Below are 26,705 nucleotides of genomic sequence, written 5' to 3' on the forward strand. Positions count from 1 at the left end.
TCAATTGTTTGATAAATATTAGTTTTTGGATAAATATTAGTAATTTCATAATCAGCAATCATAACGATCAATTCAGAAGAAGAATATGCCGTTTGGAAGGGGGATCAATTGTACCCAACTCTAGGGGATCAATTGTACCCATAATCAACATTTTAGAAAACTTTTTCTGAAAAAAGTTGAGAGTTTTCCATTGCTTTGAAAATATGGCATTATGAAGTTAATTTTACGCTCGGACGATTGATACATTGGAACAAATATTTTTTTCATAATTTTCCCATGTAAGGAACATTTTAAAGTGATGAAAAAAGATCTTCAAGTTACATTTTGTGAAATTTTTCAAGCAAAGTTCAATTACTCAAACAATTATTTTGTTAAAATTTTTTAAACTGCAAGCATTGTTATTTTACTCATTTTGGAACATTTTTCTAGAACATTTGATCTTTGTAAGACATTCCAGTTTCGAGATATAGCTAAGGAATCAAGTATCCCCAGGGATCAAGTATCCTCATTCTCCCCTATATTTAGCGTCTATGAAAAAGTTCAGAAAAGCATTGTGCTATCCTTTACCACATCAAACGGGACAAATGTTAACTAAGAAATATCTATTTGTCAACATTTATGAATATTTAACTTTGAACAAAAGTTTGTTGAGAACTTTTTATAAGAGTTTATTGAGAACATCTTTGTACTGAAACTCAAAACTCCAGTTAAAGCTCTCTTTAAATTGGAAAAATTAAATTATGTCAAAATTTGGTTTGAAATGCCTTCTAAGAAATAAAACTAGATTTCAACTATTCAAACTAATTTAATTAATTTTTGAAAGGTGTAGCAAAGCACATCGGGTCAGCTAGTTTTTCTATATATAGAAGATGTCATTTTCACATTTATATCATTTTGTCATTTTTGTAACTTTTGTAACCTTTGTACCTTTTGTAATAATTGAGGTTGTTGCTATTATTCTAATTTTTATAACTTTTTGTTACTTCTGTAATTTTTTTTAAATTCTCATTTTTATCGTTTTTGTCATTTTTAAGCAATTTTACGAAATTTTTACGATTTTTTTACCCAAAAAATCACTTCAAAGGGTCCAGAGGGAATCGAAATTTTAATTTTAAATGCCAAATTACTTAAAAATATGTATGGTATTCGAAATTCGATGAAGAAATTTTTTTCATATACCCATTGCCTTCCTAATGTTCCAAAAAAGTTCTACTGAAAATGGCCAGAACCACTGAGCTCGTAGCTGCGAGCAAAGTCGCAGCGTCAGTGGCTGAGTGAAAAAGTCATTTATTTTATAAAAACTGACGAAAAATTGAAAAATAAAATGAAGATAAAACTCCAAAAGAGGTCTTCTTGGATATTTATTGTCCTCCAAGTCGGAAGTTCCGGTTAACTGAAAAGTTTGAAGATGTTGTTGACAAAATTGAAGATAAATTGGGGAATAAAACGAAGAAATAACGCGAAACCATGTCCACAAGAAAGTTTTCGGCTGCCGTTTTTAATTTTTCGATAAAACGCTGGAAGGCCGCTTGAAAGGAGTTATGTATTTTTTCTAAGTTAAGTAATATTATTACGTTACATTGAAAATTAACAGCACTCAATTATTTGTTTGGATTTATTTCAAACCATCATTCGAAAAAAGTCCATTTTTTAATGCATATGCTAGGTTGGTGTATTAATTCAAAATTTTAAAATTTTTCACCTTTGGCTCTGAGGGGCTCGCCGTTTGTTTGGAATATTTCGAAAACATTTTTAAGATTTACAAAAAAACCGCACTCAAAGCTGTATTTCAATCTCACCAATCAGCACAAAATAATCTCCGGTTTGAAATCCTTCCAATGATAAATACGAACAGCTTTTCTATCTTCCACTTTGACCGGCGTATCCTTCAGCATGATCAATCGTACCTGCATTAGTACTTTCTTAAGTAGCAACAACAGCTCATTACTGTACCGGGTCCCTGTGGTCAAATATTCTTCCAACCTTTGCCGAAAATATTCCAACTTTCCCGGACCGGATTGCATCTACAAACAAATACATATGAACAGGTTAATTAGAATTGAAAAACATTTGAATCACTTACCACAGGTCGATAATTGCTGGTAGCACTGTGATATCTGTAGTAATGAGTTTTCAACTCCCTATAATTTTGGAAAAAGATCTGAAATTTAAGTTCGTTTAAGTATCAACATTTTCCTTGACCACTTTAAAACTTACATTACAGCAAGCCTTCAGCTGGTAATCTGTCCTTGGAGCTGGAATTCTTATGGCCTGATCAGCTTTAACGATCAGCTTCCTCAAATTTTCCTCAATATCCATCAGCTGGAAATCGAACCTTCTACGGTAAACGTTACGCTGCCTGATCGTTGCCTCAAAATGATCCACAAAATATTCAACGTCGGAGATGAATTTTACCATCTGGAATAGCCAATACGCAAATTAGAATGTGAAAGAATTGCAAATATTTTTCACTTACTTCCCGTGATTTTTCGTCATAATCTACGAGCGGTTTTTGATGGCAATGTGCTTCTGACGGTGGAATAATCAGTTCCGAACAATTAAATCTTAATGCCATGAGGAACGGATTATTTTGTCACGTCCGCTTAGTTTTGCTTACGATCTGATTTGAACTTAAATCAACATCTTGACTTCCTGTCCGGGTTCTAGTTTTATTTTTTACCAGTGAATCAGTTCATGCACTGCAAGTAAACAACCCTCTTTTTGCGAGTGGTTTGAATGTTGGGAGCAGGGATTCGATGATTCAATTGTATATACCATTCGGATTTAAGAATTGTTTTTGCGGTAACAAAGAAGTCGGCAGTCAGTGAGAATAAGTCATAGAACAACCGAAGACATCGATGGGTTGTTCTCAACTTTAGTTCTAGACGACGAATTCAACTGAATAACATTCTCGATAAAATTCTCAGTTGTTATTGAAAAACCATAAAATCTTTGAAACATGGTTAAAACAACATGTTACGTACATACTGCTGTCTACAATTATAGCCACAAATATAGAAATGTAAGTAATTTTTTCAAGATTATTCATACAAACGACTAATTCATAAAAAAATGTCGTATCACAGCTGGACAGAATTCGATCGGACGTCAAGCAGTTCCTGAAGGAGTACGATCAGATAACGCTGCACAAGGATGTTTATCGACGAATTTTCCACTGGAACTTGCGCGAAATTCGGGACATGGCTAAGCAGCTGTTGATCAAATTTGAAGCGGCTCCGTTTGAAGATGCGAGAACCAAATCGGATAAGCTGATTTTTTGCTGCGGGGTATGTACTATTAGACTGAGTCGATTTGGGGTCATTTTTGAATTTCTCAAAGCATGGAGTCTAAAAAACTTCGTCTGGGTCCAGAACTCATCCATGATTTTTTGCACAAAATTTTTAAGTAACGTTTACATGAGTAAATTTGAACTTTTAGGTTTGTATGGGAAAATTGAATATTTTTTACTTAAAAATCGATATCGTTTTTGTTTCTTCTGTGGAATCGAGCCAACTGATGGTTTTTGTGTTAATTTATAAATTTCCTAAAGGAAATTTAACGTTGAACAACTTAGTCGAATATCGTAACTTTGTATCTTATTAGGCAAAAAAGTTATTAGCGCATTGATAAATAATAAATTCAATTGACATCACTGCTGGAGAATCGCGAAACATTGCATTAGAAGTAGTCATGAAGAATTTACGAAGCGATTGTGCAAAATTATTTTTACCATGTCTTTTTGCATCGTACATATCTCAAACACATATAAATTTAAAAATCTGAATAGAATAGGCAAGATAGTCCTTTTCATAACCATCACAACGCTGCCAAATTTCGAGTTCTAGTAACGTAGCTATGACCGAAAAGAAGTGTCCGGATACTAAATGATCATAGCTTTATGTGCTACTTTTTGGTAACATTTTCACGAACTCTCTTATCACTCACCAGATTCAAATAGTTTCCTAGCAAAGCGTGTCATAAATGAATCATGAAAAATCACTTAATTGAAACAATTTTACAATGGTAATTCAAAATATTTTCAAAAACGATCTAAATTTTCATTTGCATTACGATTTTATGTTAGCTGGGGTACTATTAAATTTTTTGTCATAAATTGCTTTGTAAGAGGTCAGCAAAGCTATTTCCTTTGACGAAGAAAATGAAAAAAAGAAATGATAAACTAATCTTTGTTTGTTTAAGCTTATTTTAAACGTTTCTTCAAAATCCTATGGAAGCTCAATCAGCTTTTTCTTCATTTATCAAATCATCAGCTGATTTTTCAGGCTTGAATATTTTTGAATACCCTGAAACTGTAACCAGAACAATGACACCTTAGTATGTTTGATGACCGATGATGTTTGAGAATATTTAAATGTGATTCACGCCAAAATTCAAATGGAGGACAAGCGTTTCACAAGTTAATGTATTTTTCAAGGGCTAGTTTCATAAAATCCGAAGCTGATCAAATGCATAAAATTTCTAGGAAAAACGAATTCCAGTTGTCCAGCTTTTATAAAAGTTCCCATAAATAGTTGGTGCTTCCATATAATTTATACTTATTTGAAACTTTACATCAGAATCATTTTTTAATCAGGCGTCACGTGAGATTAATTAAAAAATGCTAAATTTTTTAGTTGTCTTTCGTTAAGATAGATCTACGAATCACAAACATGACAAAATCAAAAAATCAGACAACCACATTTATTGCCGAAAAGGCAGGTATTTTCACTAATATTTGATTTAAATAGGCATCGACGTTTACCAATTCTTTTTTTTTTATTCGAATTACTATTGAAACGATTGCCGTTCTAAACAGCACTCGAGGCCCCTCAGCGTGTAAAAATGAGCGTATGCCAGGCCCGTGCGAAGAACCCATCCATGGGGAGGGGTTTTCGAAACTCAAATTAAGCTAGAAATAATAGAAACACCAAAAAACGGACTTAATATTCAAAATGATTTGATTCCATGTTTTGTTGTAAATATTGAAAAATGAAGCACTTCAAAAACATTGAAATTTTTCTTTAAAGTTGCTACTTGTAATCAATTTAGAAACTTTTCATAAATTAACTAAAAAATCATGAGCGATTCAAAAAGATGATTGAAAATAATAAAATGATTGAAAATAAAATAAGTGAAACGTTTATAAAGTTTAAAATCCATATCATATATTTAATTTAGAAATTCAAGCTCTGAATATTTTTTCGCTGCCAATTAACCCTTCATTTCATGATTTTTTATTTTTCCTTAAAAATAATTTTAAACAGTCGGAAATGATGTGTAAATTAAGAATAAAAATTAAAATAAATTACGATTTTTCACTTTTTTCATACATTAATTGTTGCAAATTTGTTTTTTTATGAAACGAAGGGTTAAAATACTGAGTCCTGACAAGAACAAAAGGTAGAGATAGTGTTCTTCAGAAAACAAAAATTAAAAATGTAAAAACAATGACAACAAGAGTCCATAAGTTTAAAATGAATCAGTGTTGAGTGAAATCAATGACTGATAACTGATGAACTAACAAATCTACATGAACAAAAAAATGAGTCCGATTTTTTTACTTCATTTGATTAAGAAGAAAAACTTTGTTTGTTGAAACTTTTTTTTAAATTGTTGAAATTGTTAAACGGAAAACTTGTCTAACTTTTTTCGCAGAAGTGAAAATAACTTGCGGTCTTAGAAATAGTTGATAGTAAAATTTAAACCTTTATTGAAATTTTATTGTAAACAAATTTCGATTTAAATGATTTTTACATATTTAAAAGATATTTCAAACACGAAAGCTGATAAAAAATTGCATGTTTGGATTCAATTAATTTAATGAAAATTAGCTATACAGTTCATTGCACTTTGGAAAGATGTGAATTTTGTGGCCTTGTGTAATTTATAAAAAAAAAACCCTTTAGATGTGGAGTTGAGCGTTAAGAAGAACGAGAAACAAATAATAAAGTTGAAGTTAAAAAAAAATTCTTGAAGAATATTTAAAATTACCAGAAAAATTGTAATGATATTTTTTATAATCAAATTGATTAGTAATAAAATTGAAGTTAAAGTTTTTTTCTGGGATAATTCTGATGACTATCGTAAGTATTAAACGCCTATCACATTTTTATCAATTTGTAGACACGTAAAATAAGTATTCGTAAAATAGTTTATCTTCTTATTAAAAACCCATTCTAAATACAACCCATTTTTTGTGTCAAGATTTGAGTTTCAATACAGATGGTCTTTTGAATTACAAACTGAAATTTACAAATAAGAATTAGTATCAATTTGGAAACGTCTTAAAATTAAATGTCTGGCTAAACCAACTTTTTGTGGCCTGCGAAGCTTTTTTTTTTGGAAATACCATGTTCTAAAAAGTGAACGTTTTGATATTGATATTTCGTTCGATATTCGATGCCAACTTTGAGATAGGTCCGGTTGCCTGGAATTAATTGAAAAATGCCCGGATTTTTCCTGGAGTTATTCACTTTATTTCCAAAATCTACAAAATCTCAAATTAAGTTGTAATAATTATAGATTTTTGCGTCTGAAAACTTTTTCGACAAAGTTTTAACAAAATAATCTTTAACGATTTTTTGGAAGCATACAAAACGATTTAAAATCGGGTAATGAAAAGAAAAATGTTTCAATTGTTTTCTCTTGGGTTTTGATCAAATTCGTTCTGATATTGCCCGGATTTTGGGTTGGAAATTTTGAATTCAAACAGCCTGGATTTGTCCGATCCGGTTACATGTGGAGAAAATTCAACAATTACAATTACAATTTTTAATTTATCAAAATTGTATGGTATCTGACACACTATCTGTACGTTCCATCACATATTTTTCAATATTTTGGTTTAAAATGTATGGATTGGAGGATTTGTTTTTGATGACTACATATTATTGATATGAAGAGCATTCAAATGGACTCTAGTTTGAAAATTTAGGAGTTTGGTTAGTCTTAGAAACATAGTAAGCTCATGTCAAACTATCGTCTCAAAATCGTGAAAAATCACTGAATTATATTCACATCATTATTAAAACTATATTTTTACAATTACTTCAACCATTCGTGACATGAATTCTTTTTCAACAACTTCGTTTATCCATCAGAATTCAATACCTTTTGCAAATTTATATTGTATATTTTTTTTTTTGCATAACTTCAACAGTAAAAGGAATAATTATGAAATTCAACCAAATTCAAATATCTTTGTATCGGCAAAGTGCTCTGTCTGTATTTAGGTACATCAATAATGGAAAAAAATATACAGCATTTACAGTTGGGTAGTAAAATTCTACTAGAAATGGATTGGTACTGTAAAATCTCTCAGAAAGACGATTTTTAGGCAAAATTTGTGCTCAAAAATGGTGCAATGATTATAAAACAATCAAATTCGTATTCATCCTGTTTATAAAAGGTTTTACCAATACATACATTTGTCCAATCGATATACTGGAAAATTTGAAAAGAGTTTCAACTGAAATTCAAATCTATGTACATAGGTGCGGAAATTATTTTTATTTGTCAGCGTTAAAAATGACATATAAAGATTAATCTATACTTGATGTGAACTAAGCAAACGTACTTTTTCCTTGTGCATTCAAAAATATCTTTTTTTTAAATATTCCAGAACAACTAGTTTATTGGCCCGCCAACAAAGCTAATCTCTGAAATTTGGCCCACCTGTTAAAAATGTTGGCCACCCATGGTCTAAGGCCTTTAGTGATTTAGTATTAAATTCCGCCAAAGGCGAGCAAATTTTCTGACATGTACTGTAAATTCCTTTCTTGAACTGAAAATTTTACTTGGAAAAAATATCCATGGGGGGGGAGGTTGAAAATCTTGCTTTCAAAATATTTCATTTCCCAATGAATCGATTTTCAAAACTTTAATTCATCTTTATTTTCATAGAACAAATCTCATCTTTATTTTCATAGAACATACTTGGTATGTCAAAATTACCACTTCATCAGTATATTGAAAAAATGATAAAGATCTTTGAAATGTGCGCTTCGGGTCATATTGACCCGAACAGCTTTGGAGGGTTAAAAAAGTTTTTCATACCCCCTAATGTATTTTTCCGTGAATAGTACATTTGAGAGGGGAGAGTCTCCTCTATAATATGGCATCGTTATCCAATTTTAGATTAAAAAAAAGAGTATTTATGTTCATCACTCCATGTTAATATTTAATCCAGGTACTCAAACAACAATTTTGATAACAAATTTTAAACTTAAAGAAGGCAACAAGTTTTGAAACTGTTCTAAAATAATTTTTTTTCTGGATTCCCTCAACATTGTAGTTGGGATTTGATAACGCCGCAGATTTGAGGAGTCACTACAAAGCCGTTCACAACGAACCATTTGTTCGTTATATGAATACATTAGAGGTAAGTCTACCGATGGAAAATAGAGATAGAGATCAGTTTAACAAATAAAACTTTTAATTTCAGCTCAAGTCGGCAATGGCAAAAATCAACCACATGCGTCATCTTTTCAAGGAATATATAACTTTTGGTGAAAAATATTCCTTCGATCTGATCATGGATTTGAAGAAGATGATGAAAATGATTACAAATACGTTAAAGTTTTAGAATAATAAATTTACATGTGAAATTGTGAAATTTTCTGTGGTTGTTCAGTTGTATCACAAATATGGTTTCCGTCCTAAAAATAAACGCCTAAAGACTTTTTACAGTTTAATAGCTGCTTGTTTGATACTATGCCAAATTAAGCCTTCGGCGTCCTTCCGATTTTTTTTTTATTTTCGTCAATTAAGGCATCTGAAAAAAAAGATCGTTTCGCCAATATCGTTCGGCGACGCCGTCAAATGTTTCCTTTGAAGCTAGAAAGCCCAAACGAACGTCAGTTCACAACAAGCTTCCATTCGTTCCTCAACTCAACAGTTTGGCATTTGCCAACAGAAAAAAGCCAAGCCACAGTATATTCTAAAACTATTTTTTCCGAGTGTTTCTTTTAACTAAGCGATACTTGGATTATAGAAAAAAAGAAGTAGGTGGCGCTCATTTTGCTGGCAAGATGCAGAAATTGGTGCAGAGCAAAGATGTAAGTTTTGGAACAAGTGTGACATAAAATTCTAAACGATCTCTAACTTCAACTTTTATCGGGCAGGCCGAAAAACTGATCTCGGAAACCAAGTACTTCCTGGACGAGTACGATTCGATCATCAGCCACTGGGACCTGTCGGGTAATTTCTTCCTGCACTATCTGATTGAGATTCACGAGAGTGTGACGCAACTGTTGGCCAAATTCACCACCCTCTCCCTAGATGGGGTGGGGGAGCGTAAACAGGAAAACTTCTTCAACCTACACTGCTGCGGGGTAAGTTCATTCGGGCAATCGGGTGTTCATTTTTTGTCGTTGTTTGCGAATTTTTCAGTAAAGTGATTCATTCGTTTTTTTTTTATTTCAAATTTACCGCAAAACGTTAAGTGTGGTTTCATTAGCTAAATGAAAAATTTTATGAGAAATGATCTCCTGTCCCTTCCATCTGGACTTTCTCCGGCAAAGAAATCGAAGAATCCAGACTCAATTCGTCTTATTGCTCATTTTATGTTTAGAATTACTAGAGTGGGTAGCGGTTTTTCAGGAACTAGGTCAATAAGATTTTTTTCGTACAAATTCAGATTTTCATAGGTTTCATTGGGCTTGTGATATAGCTCAGTTGGCAAATCTGTTGTCTTCTGAGCCGATGTCCGCGAGTTCGAGCCAAAGAGTAAACATCGAACGCAGTTGTACCGGATAAGTTTTTCAATAACGATCCGTCAACTGCAACGTTGATAAAGTCGCGAATGCCATAAAGATGGTAAAACGACTAAAATCGAAACAAAAAAAAGGTTTCATTGAAGTTTCATTTCAAGCTTTAAAGATTCAATTTGAACTTATATTTTTATAAGATTTTAACTGAACATTTGAAAAAGGCTGTTAATTTGACGTCATTTCAGGCAAAACTATTTTTTTATAACTACCCGCATAATTAAAAACAGTTGGGGATATAGTACTAACTATTAACTTAATATATTGGTAGCAGTACCAGTATGAAATATCTTCCAAGTATCATTTCATTATACATGTTCAAAATTTTATTACCTCAATAAATTATGACAGGATCGTATCAGTGACAGTGACAATATGATATATGATTTAGTAAGTATAGTATAATAAGAGAATAAAAATTTGCAACCTTTGAATATTGTCTCTGGACCTTATCCAGGACTCTAACAGTGTACGACAAAGTTTCCTTATATTTTCTTAGCATTAGACATTAAATTAAAAAAAAACAACATTGACAACATTGTATGAGTTAGACAAGTCGTTATCATTTCACCTCTTGCGGATAATAACTAATATTGTTATTTTAAGATGTAGTTGTGAGCTTATGCATTTTTTCGCTCTTGGGTTCAGCATCTGCTAATTTTCACTTCACTTCGTTAAAATTTGTGTCGGCAACCCCACGCCAGGTTCGGAACTGAAAACTGTGTTCAAAATGGCTCCGAAAAAAAAGAATCACGCTGAGAAAAACACACAGAACGCGAAAAGTAAGTAAAACTATATTATATTATCGATAAAAACTAGTGAGATTAAATAAAACTAATGAAATTACAGAAACAAAGATCTCTGCTGAGCGGAGAGCGGAAAAAAAATCTACTGAAAGGCTGAACAATGCAGATCTGCACAAATAGGTAAGATTGTATAATCCATGTATAATATCAGAAATAAAAAATAAAAATCTCAACATTTAAATTTTTTAATTTTATTTTATTTTTTGTGGGAAAGAATTGGAACTATATTGGTTATGGTACAGGGAAGCTCTTTTTAAAAATATTTTACAATATGCGGAACGTATGATTGAGCGTTATTTTTACTACAAACTACTATAAGCAAACTATATCCATTGAAGTTGATGAAATCTATGATTTTGTATTCCAACGTAGCTAGAACATTCAGGTAGATTGTTTTGCTCGCCAAAAGTGGATGATATTTTAACCGTATCCAATAATGTAGCATGAAATATTTGTTCGAAAAAATCGCTCTTTTTGAATGGTAAACATGCTTAACAGCCCTTTCCCCATATGGTACTTTAACAGATAATCATAATACAGATTGTTAATATGGTCTGTGTTATTGTACATATACTGTTCACTTTACAATAAACGATAACGTTTAGAGACAATATAGAATATTCTCTATATATTGTAATTGATTATGCGGGTACTACTATAAAAAATGCGATAGGGTTTTTTGTTTGTCTGGAACATTAAAAAAACGATTAAATCCTATTCCAGTTTCAATATTGATTTTGTGACACTTATCTTCTAACAAACAATAAATAAGGTTGGAAATAAGAAGAATGGTTTGGCATTTAAAACTCAAAATCGATAACCTTTTTGGCTCTGATGGCCTCAATTGTTCTAACCATTGCAAAATTTCAAAATTTATTATTTTCTCGTTATTAAGATATTCCTGAACATTGTACGATTTGTTTAGGCAGAGTTGCTAAATTCTTTGAATTTGCGACGTCATAATTTTTATCTCTGCGGTTTTGAACTAAGTTTAAGCAGGAGAATTTCACTAAAAAAGTTATCTTTTTAATTTTTTTGTAATGTTTGAATCACATGAGAAGAAAATATTAAGTAAAAACCAAACTAGCAATCATCTCCCGAGTAACTTTTAGTATTTTTAGTTACAAAAAACACCTCAAAACAAACCGAGTACTTTATCTCTCGACGGGGATTAATAGAATTGGCATAAAACCAATCAATTGAGTCATTATTAAACTTACTTTTTGCACAAAATGTTTCAAAACTATGATGGCAACTGTTTGACAAGAAGATACAACTTAGAGAATCTTTAAAACATGAGAAAACTGGAAATAGATTTGTTTTTCGAAAAAATAATCATTTTGGTAGTCTCAGAAATTTTTAATCCATGTTTTTTAGATCTAAATAAATATTAGCGGCGAGGTTTAAGAGTTACAGTCATTCTGGATATATGAAACAATTTTAACACAAATTATTTAAAATTGTAGTTATGAAATAGGTTGCCGGAAATTTTCCAGCACGTTTATGGCCGGACAAATCCAGGCTATTTTATGAAAAATCTGACAAAATCCGGGCATTTGATTCAACATTTTTTTTACTCAAAACTCATCAAAAGTTTTTCAACTGTACTTTAGACTTTCAAAAAACCTTTCGAGATTATTTAAAAAAAAAAAAAAAATTGATCAAAAAAATTCGTTTTTCACGCATAAATAAAAAATTTACAACACAATTTGTTTTTTTTTCGACAAATAAGGTGAATAACTCCGTGCAAAATCCCGGATATTTTTAATGAAATCCGGGTAACCGGACCGGACCGGACCGGACTTTTGTCAAATTTTGTATTAAATAGGCGGGCAAACCCGGATGAAACCGGACAATCTGGTTTCAGAATTAAGGCAAAAAATACAACTTCAGCTCCTAAAGCTAAGTAATCTCTGACAAAATTGTTAAAAATAATTTTTTGAACCATAAAGCTTTCCGTAGAACACAACTGTTTGTAAACGCAAAAATAACTTGTGTGAATTTTTCAACAAAACAATTTGGGTTTGAGAAATTTAATTTTGTTCAAAAAATCGTACAAAAATACTTTTGACTCTCCTATTGAAGTGATCCGAGATTCAAATATCCTGCCAGTGAAAAAAGTCTTGATGTCACAGGTGCAAACCTAAGAAAATGAAAACCTCAAATGTTTTATTTTCACATTTAAGCCTATTTGACGAATAGCGAAGAATTTACGAAATTAAGTCATACAATCTGATTCTATGGTTTAATATAAAAAATTTTCTCAATCTTGTTCTAATTTTAAAATTTAGACAGAATTAAAATTTTCAGTGATTTCCTATGTTGAACGCTTGCTTAGATTGAGGAATAGTCTAGCGGTAAATTCAAATCCAGGCTCTGAAGCAGGGATGCGAATGTCATTCGAAAGATTATTACATTTTCGTCAAATTCGATCGACATTTCCAGTAAAATTCGAGAAGAGCTAGAAAAAAGTTTGACATAATTTTACATGACCGTTCCAATCTTTAATCAAAGTTGCCGAAATCACAGAAAAATCTATGATTTCACAGAATTTTGAGCAAATTTTTATCACAGATTCTGTTTCACTGAACACAGAATTTGGAAATAGTCACAGATTTCACAGATTTTATAAATTTCGTACGTACTTCTAAAATTATAACTTTTATGTCAACATAATGTTTGGATTTTAAACATTGTTTTGGAAAAACATGATAAGATTGGTTATGTTTATTGATTTTTCTCAAGTAAAATGTAAAAAAGACTCTATTCTTTCATAACTTTTCAAAGAAATTTAGGTTATTTCCATCACAGAAAACCATCACAGAATTTTTAAGTAAAATTACAAAAAGTCGGAATTTTTTTTCGCAAAAACACAAAATTTTTATTTGGCTAACTTGGTTGCGACCAAGCAAAAAAAAATATCACAGCTAGGAGTTTGACCGAACTGATGAATGTCATTTTGGCTTATTGAAAATATCATTTGACATTAAAAACAATTATCAACCCTGTTCTGATTTTTTTAATCGATTTATCCTGAATCTATATCTATCGTAAATGTTTTTGACAGCTTTTCATTCAAATTTTGATTATGCATACATATGTATAAGTGCACCCAAAATTCAGCCTCTGTGCCAATGGCGTGTAGTCAATTACATAGCATCATTGGTACAAGAAGATAACGCGATCGGTGCTGATTCGATTTGCTCCCACCGGCATTAATCTCCCAAGTTAACCGAATTGCGTATGTCTGAAAGAAACAAAATAAAAACGCTTTCACGTCCCTCCCTATCGCATCACAAGACGAAGAAGGATGGAAATAAATACCGGCCAACACCAGGCAGCCAGCGAACCGAGCACTGTGCGTGTGAATGTAGCAAAAGCAACAACAAAAACATCCTTCTAAGGCTGATGTCATGCTGAAGCAACTAGCAACGCGACCTACAACGCAACGTTCACACGACTAACCAGCTCTCATTTGATCTCCATGGAAATCGCGCAGACCTGTCATACTGGTCGCTTTGAGTAGCGCGACCAATCTGATGCCAATGTGTTTAGTAGCGCGACTAGTAGGAAATCCAATAGAAACATTGTTTTTTCTCGATTTGAAGCAGTGATTCCGGGTTTTAAGCACAATAGTACGAAGATCTGTCCGAACTTGTGATAATAAACTAAAAACTATCTTAATCGGCGAGAAAATTTTCATGAATTCTTAGTTCCGGCAAAAAAAACAAGGAATTTTGTCGGTTCAAATTTCGGCATTCTTGCAATCCGGGTCGTGATTTGATGAGTTTTTGATGGCTCCGGAAAGAAAGGAGACGATTCAAAGCATTATCAGATGTAGAGAAGTGATGATTTGTAGGGAATTTCAAAGTGACAGGTCGCGCCAGCATGACATACCAATGCAATGCAACGCAATCTTATTGGAACGTTGCGTTGCGTTGCGTTGCTAGTTGTTTCAGCATGACATCAGCCTAATTCAATCCCTTCAATTCGCCGGCAAACAATCACGGCTAAGCTGTGCGTGTGTATGTAGCAAAAGCAACAAGAATATATTCCTTCAATTTACCGGCAAACAAGCACCGGCCAAGCTGCCCGGCTTAAGCAGCTGTGTATATGTAGCGTGTGTATGTAATAGCAGGCAGTAAGCAAAGCACAGTTCTCATTCTATGAGTTTCCCGTTTCCTCCACTCCCGTTCCCTTTCCCGTTTCCATAGCAAGACAAATGAATACCTTGAAAGGAGGCCAAACGCCGGGAAGCCACTGTCGTGCGTTTCTTTTGTGATTGATCGGTGGCAGAATGCCTATGACAAATATCCCTCTTCCTGCATGAAGGTCAAATAGTACACTGGTTAAGATGTCGGTCTGGCAAGACCATATGGTTGGTGATTTGAGTTCGATTCTCCCTACGGGCGCTGTGGTTTATATTTTTATTTTCTTGTTTCTGGGATGAATTATCCAATAGGAACGAAATCCCATAAAATGTTTTTCTTGTTTTGCTTGAATGTAGTGGTCATGCATCATTTTAGTTGGGAGCCGAGTCCTTATGCCAGTTACGGTTTTTCAAACATATCATCTTCGGCACAGTGCACATTTCAGCGCATTATCGGCACAGAGATGTGCTGATTTTTGCAACCTCTTCTATGGGTGTGGATCTATAAATATTGGTTAATTTCAAACATAATTGCACAAAGCATTGCTTCATTTGGAACCAAATTCCCTAGAATTTCGAAGTAGCCGTTCGAAAACCTGGAATAGTAGGTATTTATTCTTGGCAAAATTTTCTCACAAATTCAAAACAGCCGGCGGATTTGACAGGAAACATCTGAGTGAAGTATTCTAGTGGCATTGCACGCATAATAGTTCAAATATGTACATAAAAGAAGTATTAAACAAAATTGATGATTTCTTTTAATGGTTTACACACACCCTTTGAATAATGTTCAAAAAGCCAGAAAAAATATTCAACAACAATAAGTTTTTTCATTCAAATCTCAATTTGAAAAAAAATAACGTTATTCTACCTATCAGGAGATAATTTTTTAAATGTGAAAATCCGAGGTTCCTTTTTCATATTCTCAATCAATCAATCTATGGAGAAAGCAGAGTGGAAAAAAGTGTTGGGATCTCCTTGACGGCTGAAATTTGAATCTGTTTGAGAAACACTTCATCTAAACATACTAAGGCTATGATTGTTTAGAATCCGAGCAGTTACAAACGTGTGTATTTTAAAAACTATTCAATTGATCGAAAACTTTCTATGGAGGAAATGAAGGTGTTAATATGACATTTATTGAAAAAAAATTTAAAAAAATTATCAATGATTTTAAGAAATACTCTTACTTTTTCATAAAATCACTTTTTTAACTTTGCACACTTTTTTCAGTCATGTATTGATCTATCATTTTTACCACAGAAGCAAAACCTTTGCAAAATCATGATGTTTTATACAAACTCACTTAAAAAAAAGAAATTGGAATCTGGTTGGAACCTTTTCATGAGTAGGCATCTCGAAGAATTTGATCTCTTAAGTCCAGTATTAATCTAAATTTCTTTGTTCATCAGAGCATACCTGTCACATTGCGTAAAAACAGATTTCACAGATTGCGATCTAAGGAACTGCTCACTAATAATTATTTACTTGGTGTCTACTAGTCAGGCAACACTTTTTGCCTGCCGGAAATGGATTTATTGCATTATTTAAGGGGTCTGCATTCAGTTATCCCAAATAACCATAGACTTTTTACCATACTTAAGATCAAGGGTTCCACTCCGATGCTTGGTTTGAATTTCGTGTGGAGAGTGGCTTCTTATACTTCTAAATCATTTGGTTCAAAAAAAAATCTGAAAAAATCAACAGTTCATTAGTTTTTAAGTCGACAATGAAGAATTTTCGAGACATAAAATACGCAAAATTGTGCAAAATTATTTTTACCATGTCATTTTGCATCGTAAATATCTCAAACACACGTTAACTTAAAAATCTGGCAAAAATAGATAAGAAAGTCCTTTTCAAAACCAACACCACGCTGCTAAAGTTTTGTCTATCCGATCTCTAGTAATGTAGCTATGACCGAAATTAATTTGAATTTTACTGACTTAATCCAACATGCTTTGAAGCAGATTTTCATTCCTTGGTATCAACGATTTTTTCTTGGTAAATAACTTGTAATTTTCAAAATTTTGAAATGCATTTTAAATATCTGTACTGAACATGTTTTTAATATCTATTAGAAATCTCGTTCATTTCTATTCATTTTTATTTACATCAGTTAAGAAATATGTACAATGTTTTTAATTGTCAACACTAACTCTAATCCATTTCGGTAACATAATTTAAGAATCCAACACAAAGCTTTCAAGCGCAGACATCCACACTTCCTGAAACGAGTGCCAAGAAAACTCGGAAGTACTCAAACAAAGCAAATAAATCATCACAAACAATTTGCGTTCTATTTCCGTTTGCAGCAAGATTTTCACACCGTCAAGGATCTGCGGCTGCATCATCACTCGTGTCGCCACAAGAAGTCCGGTTTCGAAGAAACAGACAACTGTGAGGTAAGAAGAAACGCCGCTCCCTCTCGTAATGCGCCATTTTTCAATGTCAGATCCGCTTGTCGCCAAGGCTGGCGATTTGGCAATTTGCCACGATCATCAATCACCAAATCAATCGATCAATGGCAATCATGGTTTAACCTTTTTTTTCTCGATTGCAGCTTAAATCGGCCCTACTCAAACTTGCATTCTTTAATCGGCGGGTCAGCGAGTACGTGCAGTATGGGACGGTCGCCGATCGGTATCTATGTCTGTATTTGAAGAAAATACTGAAGAAGATCACCATCACGTTGGACACGTTTGCACTGTGAAGTAAGTCGTGGTAAAACCACGATTTGAAGAAATAATTTTAATTATTAGAAATTAAATAAAACAGAGAACATCTTTTTTGGAGATGATTGCTTTCATGTGAGGGAACGAATGGTTAAGAATTGTGTGAACGTTTATGTTTTTATGTTAAGGTTAAATATAAGAATATTTTACAAGTATTTTTATGGTATTTTATATGATGACAATCCCTTCACTCATACAGAGGACGTTAACACAAACAGGATCTCAATGAAACTTGATGTTTCCTCGAAGAGTTTCCTTTTAATTAACTCTTATAATCTTTCGAGGATATGATGGCTAGCATCTTACAAATGCTAAAACCACCAACCAACAAAAAGTATACCGGGATTTGATTTCAAGACCGTTTTGGCTTAGGAGACTTGAAGGCTATCATATACGCCACAGGCTGCGACGACTTCCTCTACTTCAATAGGCCCCAATACGCTTGTATGCAAAACGTCCATCTTGTGAGATAAGATGGAGTTTATGATAGATGAGTTCGATTCTTATTCTTTCGTCGTTACAGGGTTGCTAGCGATTTTTCGTTTTAAAATTCCAAAGTTTTTCCCGGTTTTCCCCCGGTTTTTTCCTGGTTATGAAATTTCTAACAATTTTATTTTATATATATAAACGAAAACTTGTTAACCGGTTAGAAATTGTGACAAATACTTTGGCGTCTCTTGACACGTAGTCTTTTCATAAGAAATTGACAGGTTTTCAGGATTTTTTATTCGAATCTAACCAAATTGGCATCTTTTAGTTGTTTTGCTCCACAATTTCAATAATTTGCAAAAATAAGTCCGGTTAAATTGATCTTGAAACTATAATGTAGTACTTTTCAGCCACTGTGAAATTTTCTAGAATTTTAATAGGGTTATAGACAAAAATTGTATAGTTTTTATAGAAATACACTAAATCCAAATATATTATTAAATCCGCTTGTCAACTTGAATAGGGATTTGTCTTACCAAACTTAAAATCATCAGATTACAATTAAATATTTGGATATTTTATAATGCAGTTATTTTTTTTTTGTATAAATCCCAAGATATATTTGAGGAAAAATTAATTTTTTTTTCAATACATTTTAGTGAATAACTGCCATAGTGCCATAGTCATTTGAACTAAAGTTTCGTGAAAATATAGAAAATTGTGTATAAGACTGGGCTGAACTTTAATCGTTTGAATGTAAGATATTATTTTGTATCAGGGTAAAGACCTTAGATCAATGACTTGTTTTCGATACAATTTTTTATCTAAGACATATCACTTTAATGCATTTGTATGTTGATGACCCTCTATAAAAGAGAAGCTGGTTAAGTTAGAAACCTCTTTAAGCGAAAAAAATGTTTAGTCGTTTGGACTCTCTTTAGTTTTGGCGATAATAGTTTAATTATTGAATTTATAACATTTGAGTTATGCTTGTAAGTGTAGCACATCTGCGTAGAGCGAAAAAATGAATATCTCATATTGCTCCGCAATTTGTTAAAAAAGCAATTCAAACTTCGTTTGTTTACTAATGAACGAAAATAGGCGTTTATAAAATGAAACAACTACTCTTAAATTTAGAAATAATTTTGAAAATATTTTTGAAATTACGTAAACAATTATCAAGCATGACAATTTTTCCGGTGAGGTGTCGAAACTCCCGGTTTCCTGGTGACGAGATGTTTTTCCCGATATTCCCGGTTTTTTTCCGGTTCGCTAGCAACCCTGTCGTTATTTTTTCCGCTTCCGCTCCAATGCTTATATATAGGAAGAAGTGTTTCTATAAGCGCATTAGCGTGACAATTGTTGTATGTAAAAAATTTCATTATCGAATTTTGAAAACTGACCATATATATTTTGTGAATTAGCCCAAAAAACTGACCTGGGCAAAATTTCAGCTCAATCGGACTTGATTTGGAGGTGCCTCAAAGCGTTAAAAGTTTCGGTTCTTTTTACCCTCAAATATCAACAAAGGGTCGAGGGAAACCACCTAACGTTCCAGTGAGGGATGTGTTGGCTGCGGTGGACCTAGATTACATGTTTGAATTATACCTTTTCTTTAAATCTATAGATCTTCGTGTATACACTCGTTTTCCCTTTTTCTTTATTCTTTTTTCTTCAACTATACAATGTATGAATTGTAAATACAAAAACAAGGGTTTGGCTCTTTAAAACCTTCGGTATGAGCCGTTTCAAATAAACAAAGTAAAAAAAAAATATCAACAAAGGGTAAGGTTGCCAGAATTTTGTCAGCACGTATCCAGACCGGACAATCCGACAATATTTTATCTTAAAACCTGGCAAAATCCGGGAATTGGATTTAAAAGTTATCGACCAATTTCGGGCAATTTAACTGGGCAAATTTGGTCAAAACCTGGAATTACTTATCAAAAATCAAGAAAAAAAATTAAAAAAAAAAACAATATATCAGCAGATTTCAAATCGCATTTAAGGCTTTTAAAATCATGATTATTTTTATTGAAATTTGTTCAAAAAATATTTAATTTAAAATTAAATATCCTGGCAAACCCAAATCAAACCAGGTAATCTGGCAACCTTACCTAAGGGGGCCCATAGCAAATCGGGAAAAAATCGAAATTTTAATTTTGGTTTCAAATGACCAAAAAGTGTATGAAACGTCGAAATCTGGTGTTATCTAAAAATAATTTTCTTAATCAAAAATCGACTTCAGGATTTAAAAAATGTCCTGAGAGGAGACTCAGGGGAATCCTAAAAGTCGATACCAAATGACTTAGAAATGCATAAAACGTCAAAATCTGGTGTTATCTCGAAAAATTTTTTACCAAAAATTGTCTTTCTGGGACTTGTACGTTGTTCATATTTCTATCAAATCACCTTCACCTTCAAAGTAAATATGTGGGAATAATTTTTGAATGTTTGGAAGGAAATTGAGAAATTTTCTGTTAAGGTACCTAGTAATGTAATGTATACATGTACAAAATTTAGTGACAATCGAGTTTCGTTCGAGCATTCGTCGAGTGCAGTTCGTTCATCGGTTTGCTGCGGGTCGTTGATTATAAGAATCATTCGTTGTTGTTTTGGTCGCCTTGTGCTTGGTTCTCGGATGGAGGAGAAAAACCGAAATAAGTTCCATTTCGTATAGCTTGTGATTTGTATCCGGTTTCAGTACCACAACGGAAAAATTTAGTGAATGAAAAGACAAACCGCAAAATTCCGAATGAACGCCGAAAAGGAAACGTCGGTGTTACGCGTGTACAAAAATTTGTTTTTTCGACCCGGATGTTCAGTGTTACGAAAAAATAAAATCAAAAACGAATTCGATCTTAATGTATTCGAAAAATGCAACAGGATAATGAAGAACAATTAAGTGATGGTCGATATTATCGGGAGTGAAAATTTCGTTTGAATGCCGTAAATATGGCGTCTTATTGTGATTTCGGGTTCCACTCGTTCCACACAGGACGCAGCAAGCTACATTGCACACTCATTTGGCGCAACATCTTAAACTTGTAAAATTGACCCATTATTGCGAACAGCCGAGATCTGTCAAAAAAAGTGTCGTTTCATCGAGTCAATTTTACACATTATTTAGAAAAGCTAGCTTACTAAATAAAGGGTAGTCTTCTAACTTGTCATTCTATCCGATAGTGATGGTATACGAGTTGCATTGTGGATTAAGGAATAAGTTTAAAAGTTGTGTTTGAGTTAAAAAGTGAGTTGTTGAAATGGAATCGCTAAAACCTATATTTTATAACACCAGCATGAAAATAAATAAATGACCAGCATGAATAAAGAAATTCAAAATCAGTTTTATTTTTATTATTTTCTTTCCATCCTTCTGACACTTTAAAGAGCTAACATCAAAGGGCTGACGTCGCCATGCAAAGCGAGCTTCCAAAATAATGTGTAGATTTTACATGTTTACATTACTAATTTTCACCTCTGTTTGACGTACATGCTGTGTACACTATAAAGGGTACAAGGGCTTTACATGAAAAAGGAGTTAACCCAGTCTTTTCCGATAACGGGTCAAAACTACACTATAAGGGGTTGCGCCAGATGAGTGTGTGGCGGGCTTCAAAGTCGTAGGCCGATGACCAGGGATGGAAGAAAATCTCTTCTAGCGACTTTTGAGCAGGGAGCGACCAACCCTAGAACACATTCAAATCGCCCTAGCTAGCGATGCTCTCTGCTCTGTTACTGTTATGTGGGGAGATCTCCGAGAGTGGCGAGTTACCACAATCTTAGAAAAGCAAGATAAAAAGAAAGTCCTTGATGAGCGCACTCGCTTTGCCTTCCAATATCGTACGTACGGATTGTTGTGAGTGGTTGCAACAAAATGCGAATCTCTAAACGTACAGATCTTGACTAAGCACAGATCGCGACATGTACAACTTGCGATCGGATCCCATCATAGCGTTAAGATTGTATTTTTTTGGAAGATTCAAAGAGAAGCTCTTGCTCGCAACAACATTTGTGTGTTGCTCGGTCGTTTGTTTGGAGTAGTACGCAACAGCAATTAATAAGATAACAAGCCTTGGAATGTTATATAGCATAAGATGAAAAACAATCCAAATGATGAGGGGAGGGAAGGGGGGGGGGGGGATGGGCGGAAGGTTGTGGTTGGAAAACTGGGTGAAATCTGTTGCAAGAAGTAAAAATCTACAAAAAAAAATCCACAAAAATGAAAGAAATTTCGAAAAAATAGAAATAGTTTTTAAAAAAATTGACATTCAGAATCTATTGACTTTATCGGCTTTTTTGATGTTCTGTGTTGAAACGGTGTGCTAATTTTCAGCACTGTTTTTAGACTTCCTTTCTGTTTGATGCCCGATGGTTACCGACGAAATAGCAAAAAAAAAATTGTATGCAACTCGTTGTTAAAATCGAATTTTTCATCACACGGTAACCCTCGTTAGATTAATCCTCGACTCGTGCTGAAAAATCTACTTTTCGCAACTTGTAGCATAAATAAAAAAAGAAATAACTATTTGAAAAAATCATCGAGATTTCAATTTCTGAACTACATATTTACTTCGGCTTAGGTGCAGAATGTTAGTTACATAATTTGTTAAAAAATTTCAGAGGCATTTTTTAATTAGTAAAATTTAGCTGAAACAGTGTTGAAAAGTGCTTCTTTTCAACACTGCTTTTTCCATATGTAATCAATAGTATTAACTGGGTTAATTTAACACTTCGATGCTTGATTTTTATGTAAGTGTATTAAATTCTGTTCCATTTAAATAATACATGGGAACAACATTATCGGTGTCTATGTTAAAAACCTGATATTGAAAGAATTTCGCATCCTGAATCCAAATAATGTGTGGGATATTGATAAAATCAAACAATAATAACTTATGAAACAACATACTTTAGAATTTAAATTCTGCATAGATTTTCAATTTTCAGAACAAGTAAAGAACTACGAATATTTTGATTTATGCCTTAAAATTAGCGTGGTTGAAAATTCTTTCAACATTAACATATAAACCAAACTATGAAAAATCATGCAAGAGAGACCCTTTCCAACTTTTTCTAAGAAGTCAAAATTACACGTGTTCTTAGAGAAAGTTTATAATTCAACTAAAACCTTTTATTTGAGCTTCTTCGAATCATCTATAGTTTTACCAAAAAGTGCAAATGAAATTTAAATGATTTTACTTATTTCTTTATTTTCCAAGTGTTGAACTTTGAATTCCAGATTTCAGATCTAGTAGAAAAAAAACTAATTGTCCATTCAGCGCTTTTTAATTATTTTTGACACTTCGAAGAAAGGTGAATTTGGTAGCGTTGTGTATCTCATTTAAATTCTATGTAATAACATATCTCAATAGGTTTGTGCTGATTTTTGGGTTTTATCAGTTGAAGGTACTTTCGATTGAATGTCGTAAAATAATCGGAGATATTTCCACAAAAAAGAGTTAGAAGGCAATCAAGCAATTAAAATTGTGCCCTTATTTTATTTACGGTAATTAAAATCAATTTGAAATAACTCAATGTAATTGTATAATTAATAATCTGACAAGATTTTAAATCTTTTATGCCACAATAGTGGATTTAAAATGCATATTTAAAAGAAATGAATAATAACTTAAAGGTTTCTACGAAATTGATGTGTTTGTATTTAAACAAAAAAAGTCTAATGATTTTTTTATTTGATAATTTTGGTTTTTGCAGATCTAGATTATTCATTTCTTCGAACTTTTGTTAACCAATTTTGTAAGACGAGATGTCAAACTCGAATATCCACTAGCGATATGAACTTCTGATTGTCATTGGAAATAAATTGTTTAAATTGAATCAAAATTTAACCTTTTATTGAACAGAAAACAGAATAAGCGAGTTTTTGGCAATTTCAGATTATTAATAAAAATTTTTTTTTTATGTGGACATAGGTCCATATTAGACCTTTCTTTAAAATCATATATCGGAGAATCTTGAAAATCACGAAGTCTTGGCGAATGCACTAAGAAAGAAAATCAGATATAGGCATGTAGACACGATTGTTGTCCAAAAATCACTTTAATGTTAAATTTCAATATTCAAAATTCAAACATTTATTTGAATTTTAATTGATTTAAAAGTTTTATGGAACAAAAATTTAAATCCTTCATTAAAAGTAATTCGTTTCAGAAGAAGAATTGTCGTGGTCGTAGAAAATTCGAAATGAAAATTTAAAAGAATATGCAATACTAAAAATGTCAAAGTCAAACAGTTTTTTGCAAAAAATTCACACATTCGTATATTGGTAAAAAAAAACCATCCATGTTCAGAATATAAAATTATACAATATAAAATTTAAGATTTTAATTCATATTTGCATTAACATTACAAAAGTAAGCAGCAGCTTTCATTTTCAAAAGAGTGTTTCTGATTGTTTATGTTATAAGAAAATGCTAATTTATAAAATCAAAATTATTTTTAAGAAAAGTTTAATTATTTTAAGAAAGTGTAGCAAAGCGCTAGTGCTTGTATACAATAAACAAAGAACACAAAACATTTAACAAAAAAAAACATTTTCATCAGTAAGTAATTTAATTGATAAGGGTTCCACGTCTCGAAAAAAATCTGTGAAGTTTGACGGAAGAATTTTATAAATATGGGAGTTTCCTGAAAATGAATTATAAAATCTAAACAGACTTGATATTTAAAAAAATAGTATAGTAAAAAGGTATATTTGAGGTATCAAATCAAGGTTTTAGTAAAGAAAAACTAGCTATATCAAACACAAACTGCGTTTAGAAAAAACGAATATGTTCTTCAAGTTTAGACGTTTGATATCACATCGTATCACGGAATCATAAAATCATCCTTATTTAAATCAGAAAAGTTTAATTGAGCTTTCAAACTGTCAACAGTTTACAACAAAATGAGCAAAACTTTATCTTTATGTTCATATGTAGCGAACTGGTGCTGATACCTGTTCAAAGATTTAATGAAATATCATAAAATATCAATTAAATTATCATTAAAGAAAAGAGCACTTTCCCGGTGATTTGTGGAAACTTCCAGCTTTGAAATTCACGAAATTTTCCGGATTTTTCCTTATTCCCAAGCACCTCATTTTAACCAATTTGATTTTATTCCAGTTTTATCAGCTTCTGCTTGGAATTTTCAATACAAAAGTTAAAAAAATCATATTAAAACCAATTCAAGGTAATTATTAATATAAGCGCTATGGTGATCTAAAACAAAGTAATAAATTTTGAATAAATCAGTTAAAACTCCCATGTCCGTGCGCTAAGCCAAAAGAAATTCTTCAACATGTGCCGGCCGACAGTTGAACTTCCATCCACGTCGCCTGTCATATGTTTAAGCTTCGTTTGCGCCATTCGATTCAGATCCGCAAGGATCTGTGTATGTAAGACACTCATTCTCAGCGAGCCAAGCGTACGTTGTGATTGGTTAAAGTTAGCTAGCAAAAAGGGTAGCTCTTCTCCCCGAGCTACACACAGTCTCAAAATGTGTTTGTCGGTATTCAACCATCATCGTTTCAATAAAAATCCTCTATCGAGGGGATATGATTTTGCTCTCGGTTTGTACAGATCGCGACTTGTACACTTGACGACTAAACGTTTGTCGGATCAAAATCTCTTCGATTCCATCCCTGCCGATGACATAGTGAGTGCGATGCGATGCGAATTGGCGGAAAATTTACGGACGCAGCCTACGCGAACTCGAGCGGCGGAACAAATTGACATCTGCTTCGCCGCGTTGAGTATGTCAGGTTTAAGCGATTCACATACATTTTCATCAAATGTGGTTCACCGCATTGAACCGCATTCACCGCATCGCATCGCATCGTATTCACTATGTCATCGGCCGTAGATATGTGTGCGTGTGTTGTGTAGAATTTTGAGTGCGGGATACGTTTACGAAAACGAGATTTCTCGGCTCTTTGATGTTCTGAACCTGGTGCTTCAAGTGGAAGGCTCTAAAATCGAAGGACGAAGAGGAAGCCAGTATGCAGACTCGACGAAACAAATGCGGTGAGATCAATCCGGTTTTCAAAAGCTTTGATAATTAGTTCTTCAATTAACATCTGAGAAATAATAGAATGTATTCATTCAGACTTTTTTAATGGCTTTTAAAACTGAAATATGTACTTCTTAATGGAAGAAGAATTATGGCTTTCTTTAATTTTTGATATTATTCGAACTCTGTTAATTTGAAACTTTCATTTCGTAAAATAAAATAATAAAACTTCGGTTTTGAAAACGTGTTCCATTTGAAATACTTCAAATACTGAAATTGAAAACTAATTAAAGAAAAAATTGGAATTGTTGAACATCTTGAAAATTCAAACCCTGGAAATTGGGTGTTATGAGTCAAAGATAATCTGGAAAATTTGGAATTCTAAAGTTTGTAATTTGAAATTTTGGAAACTTGAACATTTAAAATTTTTAAACCTTTGGAACTTGGAATTTATGGTTATTGTCTTTAATGTTGTATATTTGAATGAATTTCAAGTGTGCATTCATCAACAAAGATGCAGTGTATGAACAGTCTCAGACTTGTTCTAAGTATGCGTTTATTCTATTTATTTGCTCTAATAATTTTACCTTTCAGATTCGTATCCTTTTTTTAATTTATTTTGTTATTTTATTTTATTATATATTACTGTTTTGTACATCCAATATTTTGAGTCGTTTTCCTTACTGCTTTGTATTATTTTTATACCATTATATATATTCAGAAGGAATGCATCTGGGGTAACCCAAGGAAATTATTGCAAGCAGCACGGGTAGCCGGCCATTGTAGGTTTCTGAGGGTTGGA

The 26,705-nt window shown here is 32.7% G+C and overlaps 3 protein-coding genes across 4 annotated transcripts; 2 read left to right on the plus strand and 1 right to left on the minus strand.

The window, feature by feature from the left end:
- Positions 1–1,530: 1,530 nt before the first annotated feature.
- Positions 1,531–2,612, minus strand: LOC129757112 (uncharacterized). Of its 2 annotated transcripts, none has more exons than XM_055754238.1 (4): positions 2,477–2,612; positions 2,218–2,418; positions 2,084–2,161; positions 1,531–2,024 (listed from the first exon to the last, which is right to left on the minus strand). In XM_055754238.1, the coding sequence occupies exons 1-4, from the start codon at positions 2,573–2,575 to the stop codon at positions 1,803–1,805; spliced, it is 600 nt and encodes a 199-aa protein (XP_055610213.1). In that variant the 5' UTR covers positions 2,576–2,612; the 3' UTR covers positions 1,531–1,802. The 2 variants fall into 2 exon arrangements, with proteins under 2 accessions (XP_055610213.1, XP_055610214.1); XM_055754239.1 differs by having other exon boundaries at positions 1,808–2,024; positions 2,084–2,141.
- A 193-nt stretch (positions 2,613–2,805) lies between these two features.
- Positions 2,806–8,614, plus strand: LOC129757114 (uncharacterized). Its single transcript, XM_055754240.1, has 4 exons — positions 2,806–3,022; positions 3,087–3,287; positions 8,294–8,380; positions 8,444–8,614. Exons 1-4 carry the CDS (start codon positions 2,960–2,962, stop codon positions 8,582–8,584), a joined length of 492 nt encoding a protein of 163 aa, XP_055610215.1. The 5' UTR covers positions 2,806–2,959; the 3' UTR covers positions 8,585–8,614.
- A 160-nt stretch (positions 8,615–8,774) lies between these two features.
- On the plus strand, positions 8,775–17,556 carry LOC129757115 (uncharacterized). The gene is made up of 4 exons (XM_055754241.1): positions 8,775–9,056; positions 9,123–9,332; positions 17,039–17,128; positions 17,287–17,556. The coding sequence occupies exons 1-4, from the start codon at positions 9,030–9,032 to the stop codon at positions 17,434–17,436; spliced, it is 477 nt and encodes a 158-aa protein (XP_055610216.1). The 5' UTR covers positions 8,775–9,029; the 3' UTR covers positions 17,437–17,556.
- Positions 17,557–26,705: the final 9,149 nt, after the last annotated feature.

Source organism: Uranotaenia lowii, chromosome 3, assembly GCF_029784155.1.
Source record: "Uranotaenia lowii strain MFRU-FL chromosome 3, ASM2978415v1, whole genome shotgun sequence".
Lineage (NCBI taxonomy): Eukaryota > Metazoa > Arthropoda > Insecta > Diptera > Culicidae > Uranotaenia > Uranotaenia lowii.